Raw genomic sequence first — 10,545 nt, forward strand, 5'->3', positions numbered from 1 at the left:
TGACTAGCCTGGTTTTAGAGGGGTTTTGGCCATTTCCAGGCTGGTTTCCAGCCATTTCCAGCCTGGTCTTAGCTGGTCAGGCTGGAAAATGACCAGCTAAAACCAGCTTGACCAGCCTAGACAGGCTGGGAGCCCAGCCAAAACCAGCTATGTCCAGCTCAAACCAGGCTGGTCAAGTTGGTTTTAGCTGGATTTAGCTGGTCATTTTCCAGCCCGACCAGCTAAAACCAGACTGTAAATGGCTGGAAACCAGCCTGAAAATGGCCAAAACCCCTCTAAAACCAGGCAGGTCGACCAGCTAAAACCAGCCTAGGCTGGTTTCAGCTGTTTTTTTTCAGCAGGGACTACGGATCACAAAACTGTTTGCTTGTTCTCTCTGTGTTGACATGAGTTTCCTCCGGGTGCTCCGGTTTCCCCTACAGTCCAAAGACATGTGCAATAGGTAAATTGAATAAGCTAAATTGGCAGTAGTGTATGTGTGTGTGTGAGTGCAAGAGTTTGTGGGTGTTTCCCAGTGCTGGGTTGCGGTTGGAAGGCATCTGCTGCGTAAAACATACTGTATGCTGGATAAGTTGGCAGTTCATTCCACTGTGGCGACCCCTGATTAATAAAGGGACTAATAAGCTGAAAAGAAAATGAATGAATGAAGTTAGAGAGGTTGTTGTAGCAGAATAATACTTATCAGCTCATTGTATAAGACTGAGGGGCTTTATTCTGTGAAGACAACCATCCTAGATGTTCTTTATCCTGCAAATTTTCCACAAAATATACAAATTAGTCGCAAAACATTGTTTTGAGCGATAATAGTTTATTGATTTTTTAGTTAAAAGCAAAGCTGACAGAAACGAAACCATCTGAGTGAAGCTGGTGAAGCCTACAAAAGCCTGGGCATTTTCAGTCACAAGATGGCGCCAAACTAACAAAAACATAAAGCTTACAGGAATGAAACCGGTTGAGTGATACTAACCTTCGTATTATTCATTCACAAAACGGCAAAAACAGGCAAAAAGCAGCGTGACAGACAAGCAGATACAAGTAATGTGGATGTAAGTACATGTGTACGTTTTCAGTAAAGCGAGTATTCCAGATAGCCGTGTAATAATAATACATAAGTCATGCCTTCCTTCAATGGTTCTTGGATTTGTGTTGACTTTGCAAACTGCAACCTTATAAATGTCGCTAATGCTTTTACAGAGTTGTCAAACTTTAGATCACATATAGATGCAAACATCACTGCATTTGCTCCTGAACATTTATTTTATGGGAAACACTTTACAATATCAGTACATGAATAATGATGTGTTAATATGTAAGCATTACTTTATTATGAATTAATGATGAGTCAATGTGTGCGCTATGAATTAACTACGTGAGTCACACGAGTTTATTAGTGAATAAGGGCTACCTTAATTGCTCATTAGTACATGCTTGTTTGTTAATTATAGTATTAATTACCACATTATGCTTAATTTAACCATCATGAACTCATGATATGTTAATGTATAATTACATCATGACTTTACTTGGAGGGGCACATCATTAATCTATTCTTAATACTTATGAACTCCTTAAGCACGTCTATCTAGTGTGTTTACACTGAATAACAATAAAAAAGAGATCTATCCACAGTTTAACCACAGGAGTTCATGAGTGGTTAAGGATGAGCTAATGGTGATGTGCCCCTTCAAGTAAAGTCATGACACAATTATACATTTACAAAAAATGCCTTCTTGTTGGTTACATTAAGCTTAAACTTAAATGTTAATTAATTCATTAATTAACAACATGTACTAACAAGTAATTAAGGTACCTCATGAACTCATGTTGTAGTTAAAGTTAGTTCATGATTAGCGCATGCATTAACTCATCATTAATTCATAATAAAGTAATGTTTAGTTTACATATTAACACATCGTTATTCATGTACTGTTGTTGCAAAGTGTTACCCTTTTATGCCACAAAGCAAAACAAAATCTGCTAATCTAACCACTTTTTCACTTCAGATTTCTAAACGTTACAAATCATAATTAAATCAATAACAACCAATTAAAAATATGCTACCATTTACCCCCAGTATAGTTAAATTTTACACCACAACTACCATGACCGCTTTTAACTTTTACTGGCAAGTAGGTGTAATCATGATACCATTACATGTGAAATAAATGTAATAAAAGTGCCAAAACTCAAGGGTTCGATGATCTGGATTGTAAAGTGATCACCAACAGAACACATACACTACATGGGGACCAGCCCTGTAAACAGCTTTAAAATAAAAACAACTTAAATTACTCAACTTAGTTAAAACAGTATCATGATTTTGAAATGCGTTTAAGTTATATGGTTATATCAAATTTCGCTCAACACACTCTCATGGGAATAAGTAACCTACAATTTTTATTTAACTCTGTTATTAACTGGTGGCAAACTGAATAGGCCTATATTGTTTAACTTATCTGTTTTGGTTTATTCTGTTTAAGCACCACTGACTGGTCAATGTGGTATATGCCGAAGCATGTTAATAGGACTTTTAATTTGCCAGTAACCTGGGTTAATCGTTTCCAGTGAATTGTATGCCAATGCAAAATCGGTGCGTTTAAGGTCTGTTTTCTTTAAAAATCAGCGATCTCCACTGGCTAAGTGATATCTGATATAAAGTGGGTCTCAGATTGTACAACAAGCACTGCATTAAATTACATTTCCTCCACCATGTCTTTATAATATGAACATTTATTTTATCCTAGTATATTCAATGGAGCTTCTGCGCTAGTTTGCCGAATTCGCATGCGAGCAAACAGCTTTTTGTCTCGTTTTACGCTTGAGCAACTGAATGAACGCTAAAGTCTGTTTACTGATTGTATTTTAATTACATTACAACATCGATGCTGTAAAAGGAACAGTATAAAATAGAAAAAAACTCACAATAACAGGTCACCGGAAGTTTATCAGTATAGGAAGGGCACTAGCTCGGCATATACCCTATTTACAAGTGAAGCTTTCACGCATATTTTGTTGGCACAATAGCCTAGTGGTTTGCGCGACAAATGGTGCGGGAGCACGTCAGGGTGTCCGAGTTCGAATCCCAGCTTGTAGACATTTCCCTACCCCCCCCCCCCCCCCCCCCCACCCCACCCTCTCTCTCTCTCTCGCCAACTTCACTTCCTGTCTAAATACTGACAAAAAATAAATCTTTAAAAAAAATCAGTGTTTTGTTCTTAAAAAATCCAATGGTTACTTGAACAATTGTAGGGATTTGTAGAAAACAAGGAACAGTGTAGAAAATGTCTTTTCGTTTCTGGCGCTATTTGTAGACTACTGTGTGGATTGACATGCTTGCAGATGCACAGTAGACGCAGTGTTTTCCTGCATATTTGTTCCAGAGAAAGGTATCATTTACCCAGAAGGAAGCTGAATTTGAAAGAGTGCATGCATGTTGACAGAAATATACAAGTAAAATTCTCTCAAATTTTGAGTGGGCAGTGTAGTTGAATGAAATGTCTTCTGAGATACAATATTCCAAGGCATTCCAAGGTTTTGGCAAATGTTTTGGGTTCAAGTAGTGCTTCAGGTTCAAACTTTGAGCTTGCCACAGAACTTCAGAACAGGACTGATTTTTTTCAGCATTCATACCCAAGTGATTTTTACTGGCAATGAGCCATATATGATATATATGTATGTATCTTTTTAAAATATTTCCCAAATGATGTTTAACAGAGCAAGGAATTTTTCACAGTATGTCTGATAATATTTTTTATTTTGGAGAAAGTCTTATTTGTTTTATTTCGGCTAGAATAAAAGCAGTTTTAAATTTCTTAAACCCAATTTTATGGACATTATTATTAGCCCCTTTAAGCTATATATTTTTTCCGATAGTCTACAGAACAAAGCATCGTTATACAATAACTTCCCTAATTACCCTAACCTGCCTAGTTAACCTAATTAACCTAGTTAAGTCTTCAAATATCACTTTAAGCTGTATAGAAGTGTCTTAAAATATCTAGTCAAATATTGTTTACTGTCATCATGGCAAAGATAAAATAAATCAGTTATTAGAAATTAGTTATTAAAACTATTATGTTTAGAAATGTGCTGAAAAAATCTTCTCTCCATTAAACAGAAATTGGGGAACAAAATAAACAGGGGGGCTAATAATTCTGACTATATATTAAATGTAAGTTGTAACTATTTACTTGAGTTCTTGGAGTTTCATAGGCAGTGTGTCAATACAACTTACAGAACGTGAGGTCAGAATTAATTTTTTAATGTGTGAAAATTACAGATGAAAATTTCAGATTCACTGTGCAATAACCTTTACTGAAGTAAGTTTTAAGATTGTTACTTTTACTTTCACTTGCATAAAATTTCCTCAAGTATTTGTACCTTTACTTGAGTATAGATTTTGAATATTCTTCCCACCTCTGCTTACAACAAATTCGACTGACTATAAGTTGAATCCCTCCATGGTGGATTCCTTTGCCCCGTCACCGTATACACTCTCACCCTCCGCCGCCTTCGCCTCCTTGTGTTTCTCCTTCCCTGCACATAAACCATCCCTCCATAAGCCGCCACACCAAGCACCACAGCGCCTCCACAAGCCAGTAGGGTCCCACCAGAGAGCAGCATGTCTGTTTGAGAGAGACTGAGCAGAGTTATCCCGCAGACCATCAGTGCCAAACCAGTGAAGAGCAGAAGCAAGGGGTCCACGGTTCCTCCGCTGCGCAGCTGCTCGATGCGTCTGCGGTTGCGAATGCAGCCCATGTCCTGCACGGCCGAGCTGAGCAGCTGCTTCATCAGGACCACCAGCGCCAGCAGACACAGGGTGGAGCCCACAGCCAAACGCCACAGCACTGAGGGTCCCACAGCAGAGGAGGCGGTGGAGAGGAGACCCACGCCGGCTGAACCCAGACTCAGGACCATAGCCACGGAGAAGCAGTAGCACAGGAGAGAGACGTGCGGCTTGTTGAACCACCACAGTTCCACCTGCTCCTCCATGGCGGGATGCTGGAGCCACAGGGGTTCCGCTTGCAGGTGAACGGGACGTCCGCGACTCAGCACACCCAGCGGGAGAAGCTCCATCTCAGGGGCCGACTGACAGGCGGAGGTCTCACTGTCGAACAATTGTTAACACCACACTGTAAAAATGCTGGGTTCCACACAATCGATTTATGTTGGTACAACACAAAAGAATTAAGTTAACTTATTAGTTTTTACAAATTTAAGTGGATTGAATATAAAACAATTAAGTTGAGTGGATTGTGTTGTCTTAGCTTATTTTAATTAATTAATTTCAACAAACAGCAAACATAATTTTTTGAGTTCATTAGTGCCTGCCCATTTTACACATTTTTTGGAATAGTGAAAAAGTCTGCTTTATGGGGAATGAGCCAAACCATCCAGCAAAAAGATGAAGCACATTATTACAAAATTTGAAGGAATTGTGTGGAACCCAGCGTTTTTATAGTGTTTATACAGTATACAAATATACACTGTAAAAAATGCAGTGTTCCACAAATTCCTTCATGTTGTCCTAAGACAAATCAATTAACTATTAACGATTAGGTAGATTTAACATAAAACAATTAAGTTGTCCCAACAAAATCTTAAGAATTGTCTTGTTTCCAACCCAGGCTCATTCTGAAAACGTACCTCCACGGACGTTTCTGCAGACCGCGAAATACATCCCGACGGCACGTTTTTCCGCAGTTTTTGTTTTCGCGAATCTGCCAGAGGTCGCCGTGTACGCTTTTCGAGATCTCAAATTTCCCTCGCGAGTGCCATTTGTGCTGTTCTCACGTAAACCCACCAGAGGCCGCTGTCGACTCACTTTTGGACAGACTTTCTGACTGACTGAGCGAACGTTCGGCTGACCCACCCTCCCCCTTCCCTAAACCCATCCAATTTTATCGATTGACCCGCCCACCCACTTCCCTAAACCCAACCAACACGTTTCAAAAGCTATTCCAAAAAAATAAAAGCCCTCGTCTGACTTTTTTTTGTATCACATCCTCACCCTGCTATTCCCTTGTTTGTTTTATATATTGGATTCTGTTTTTGTCTTACCTGCTTTCTGGAACCGCTCTTCACCAGACTCGAACTCCCGTCTTCGTGGTCAACTCCTCTCTACATCTCAAATCCGCAGACGTACGTGGCGCGCTAACGGGACAAACTGGTTGCAGCCGGAATGGCGTCCATACGGAGGTAAGCGGTCAGCTGGTAAGCGCGAAAAGGAACGGCGTCACACCACCCTGTAGCATTCGTTTAAAGAAATGAAATGCAGCCATACGTACCTCCGCCTACGTAATTCGCTGTCTCCAGAAACATCCGCAGGGCTACGTTTACACAATGAGCCTGTGTTGGTTGTTTCAGCTTATTTTAAATAATTTGCAGAAACAAGCGGATTTTTTTGAGTATATAGACACAATGTTAACGAATACGATTAATCTGAAAGTGATTAATATTTCTTTAAAGGTGCTGTATGTATGTTTTTTACTCTTTTAAAGCATAAAAACACCATAATATGTTTGCAGATATTTAAGAAACATGCTAAGTGAACATTCTTGTTTATCTGAAAAACAATGCTGAAGTCAGATATTCTGCTTTGAAAATGTGTTTTATGTGGCAGAATGGCTGTCTTTGATTTGGTTCTTTTAACCCGCCTACTGCCAGTTTAGCCAATTATATTTCAGCACCCCGAGTTGCCTTGGTGGAAAACCGCATATTTCATTGGTTCAGTCTGGAAGGCTCTCAAAGCATGCGTCCGTGACCAAAATGCCACCTCCATTGGACAGTAGCAGACTCCGAAATGAGACGCAGATTCAGAGTTCCACATAAGGTTAATAATTAGCAAATAATATAATTATTACAAACGAAAACATTAGGTGAGCAGGTTACATTGTAACCTGTGTCCTAACAACACACTACGTGATGAGATTTGCAGTGATAAGCAATTTGGCTGTTTGCACTAGACGAAACACGACAGAATTTTATACAGCCATTAAGAAGCATAGAATAGTGCACTCACTCACGAAATGGTAAGGTTTATAATGTAATTAATACATATTAATCCTCTTTAACATTATTAAATGTAGATGCTGAATCAGTAACATGTGCTAGTTTGCATTATTTTTCAGTTTTATTGTTCAATTTCAAATGCTTTATTTTATTTTCAAGTTCTAAGGTGAACTATCTGTTGCTGCTGTCAGTAGTATGGCAATAAAAGTCATGTAAAATAGCAATTCAAACTCACATTATTAGCATTTAACACTGAATAAAGCACATGAGGTGTACCTGAGGTGATCATTGTCAGTTGTTCAGCTGCAAGACATAGATGCAGTTTCTGATATATCAATTCAAAGTGTTTTGCTTTTAATAAGAAAATATTCCTTCTATCGGGTGCCCATGCTTTTATATAGAACACGATTTAAATCAGCCTTTAGGCTCGATAGTCAGACTCGCTCCGTCAATCTGGCAACCTGCGCTTGCATTTGTTTTGATCCAGGAATGTAATTCCTAGTTCAACCACTGGGTGTCAAACTTACTTACTGCACCTTTAACGCAAATCAATTGTTTGATAAGGTTTGAGTCAAGCTTCTTGCTGTCACCATTCACTTTTAATATGAGAATACATCAACTGTATCTGTACTTATTCACTTTGGGCAAGTTAAAATTATCAGGGGTATATATTTTTAGTTTTTAAAATTAAAATATATACATTTTAAGGTCAATATTATTAGACACGTTAAGTATGTTTTTGATTGTCTACAGATCAAACCACTGTTGTCCAACGACTTGCCTATTTAACATAACTTGCCCAACTAACCTAATTAGGTAAGCCTTTAAATGGCACTTTAAGCTGAATTCTGTATTTTGTATCCTGCAAAATATCTAGTCAAATATTATGTGCTGTCATCATGGCAAAGATAGAAATAATCAGTTAAAACAAATTAGTTATTAAAACTATTATGTTTAAAAAATGTCTTGAATAATGAACATTTTACAACACTTCTATCTTTGATGGCTTATATAAGTTATTGTTAAAAATCTATTTTCTTATTACTTCCAGAACCGGATTGTTTTCAATAGGCTTCAGTGTGTTCATTTTAAACTGTAAGGCAACTAAATAAAATTAAATATTAAGAAAATCTAATTAAAAGCATTACAAAGAAATTGAAACAAAAGCAATAGAAAGTGAATCAAACCATAACAAGTGAACAACACAAAACAGAATAGTTCTTTTGAATGGCTGATATAAAAAAAACACAGGCTGTGTTGGCAATAAGTTACTGAAAACAGTGTACTGTACAGTAAATTAACATCCACACTTAATAGAATGAGTGGCATAATTTCATATTATAGCCACACAGTTGTCATTTTGCATATTTAGTTATTGTCCTTTAATGAACACACACATATATACACACACACATAAATATATATATATATATATATATATAAAAATGTGTCTTGATGTATGTTTAAATATGCAAACATGCAACAATATCAACAACCAGTCAGTAGTAAGTTTCCAAAACGTAAGTACTCAATATATTTTGTCACACATGACTGAACGGAAAGATCATTTGCAGTTCATTAACAGAGACAGACAACTGATACAGTAACCCATAATCTGAGTGATTCAGTGAGTTCATTCACTCAAAGGATTCTCAAAGTATTTGACTCACTGTCCATTTTAAAACATACACTAATATCACTTGCTTGTAAAGTAAAATATCCATTTCATATTCAGCCTGTCTTAACTGTAAATTTTTTGCATATTTTGCTAACATAAGTTAAAAGTTGGTAGATGTACTTTATTGTAAAATAAATGACAATATAAATATTATTTAAAAAAATGTTCAAGCCTCAAGATTATATTTTTTATTTAGGTTTTATTGCAGAAATCTGCCAGGAGTTACCAAAATAACAATCTCAGTCAGTTAAAAAAGAAATGATTTATACACACATACGGAAGAGAATTAGGGCCAAGCATTAAAAGAAAAAAGAAATCATCGTAAGATTTGGGCCAAGTAATAATAATTTTAAAAAGCCAACATTTTATTTTGACAGTATTTTGATTTGAGTTTTTCCAAACGTGTTTTTTCGTGAAATTTAACAAGATGTTTTTTTTTTTTTTAAATACAACGACTTTATTCTCAAAATTGAAAGATTTTATTATTAGCATTTAATTTCAACTTTTTTCTTTAAACTTTTTTCGAAACGTGCTTTTTTTCCCTTAAAATTTAACAAGTTGTTTCTTAAAACCCAGTGACTTTATTCTCAAAATATAAATAGTTTATTCTCAACATTTAAATTTAAAAAAAGTTGCATCTCAAAACATGACTTTATTTTTGTAGTTTAATGACTTTATTCTCAAAATTTATGTTTTTTTCTCAAAACTCAACCACACTATTCTCGAAATTTGATGAGTTTATTCTGAGCATTTAATTTCAACTTTTTTATTTTGCTTTATAATGAATTTAATCTCAAGATGTTTTTATTATTATAAGTATTTCTTGCCTCTAATCCTCTTCCTTACAACATGCCTACACTACTTTTTTTTACATGATGTGAATAATAAAATGTGATAGAAGAAGCTGCTTTCATCACAAACTTTAAAAAAATATGTGTAAATGCAATTCTCCATATTTTGTGAATCACATTATTTTTTTTTTCATTTTGTTCATGCTTTTGAATTGCATTGTGATACATGGATCTTTCCTCCAACAACTTTTTTTGTTGAAAAGTTTGAAAAAGTGACTTTTTTTGACATTTTTAAAAGTGTTATATTGTCTGGATTGGTGTTGTATATTGCGATAAAACAACCTGGCAATAAACTGCCAAGGAAAAAGTATTTTTCTGCTAATTAACATATTTTTTTTGTTCTTTATACATTATTTCTTATACAATATTTTGTTTCAACCTTCTAAAATATCAATAAATGCCACTCCAGATTTTAACTGTCAACATCAAAAGTTGACAGAGCACAAAACAAAGTCTCATAATGCAATAGTCATAACCGTATTTAAACATAAAACACCTGTGAATCACGAAACACAGAAGCTGTATATTAAAAATGATAAACCACCAAGGTATTTGTAACAAATAGAGATCTTCCTTACCTTTTATCAGTGCATGTTTCCAATCATCAATTCAGATTAAGGTTTTGAAATCTCCCCAAGCATCATCATCATCATGGATCAGCAGACATCCTTTCCTGTAGAATATAATATAAAGAATATAATAATAGCTTAATTCTGCCAAACACACAGCAGTCTAAAACGCACTCTCTTTGGCTGTAGCGCAAGACTGCAGTGTCACATCTCTCAGCATTTTTTTTATTTTTGTGCGACTGTTTACCTGTCTCTCTTATTCCGCGGTGTGTCATGCTGTAAGCAGACCTGACACTGGTGCCAAGCGATGACATGCGTGTCCCGTTGTCTTCTTCTGCCACATTCCAGCTGGACAATAAGACCTTTCTCATTGTCTTCTTCAATGTGACACACTAGGCATCATGGAGAACACACACAAACGCTCACAAATCACATA

The 10,545-nt window shown here is 36.3% G+C and overlaps 1 protein-coding gene across 1 annotated transcript; it reads right to left on the reverse strand.

Moving 5' to 3' along the window:
• Window positions 1-3,153: 3,153 nt before the first annotated feature.
• Window positions 3,154-10,545, reverse strand: tmem125b (transmembrane protein 125b). The gene is made up of 3 exons (XM_056466016.1): window positions 10,357-10,545; window positions 10,119-10,213; window positions 3,154-5,107 (listed from the first exon to the last, which is right to left on the reverse strand). The coding sequence occupies exon 3, from the start codon at window positions 5,074-5,076 to the stop codon at window positions 4,423-4,425; it is 654 nt and encodes a 217-aa protein (XP_056321991.1). The 5' UTR covers window positions 5,077-5,107; window positions 10,119-10,213; window positions 10,357-10,545; the 3' UTR covers window positions 3,154-4,422.

The sequence above is a fragment of the Danio aesculapii genome, chromosome 2, assembly GCF_903798145.1.
Source record: "Danio aesculapii chromosome 2, fDanAes4.1, whole genome shotgun sequence".
In the NCBI taxonomy this organism is placed as follows: Eukaryota; Metazoa; Chordata; class Actinopteri; order Cypriniformes; family Danionidae; genus Danio; species Danio aesculapii.

Excerpts from the sequence above, each read along its gene's own strand:
- tmem125b (XM_056466016.1), bottom strand. The coding sequence starts at position 5,076 with ATGGAGCTTCTCCCGCTGGGTGTGCTGAGTCGCGGACGTCCCGTTCAC.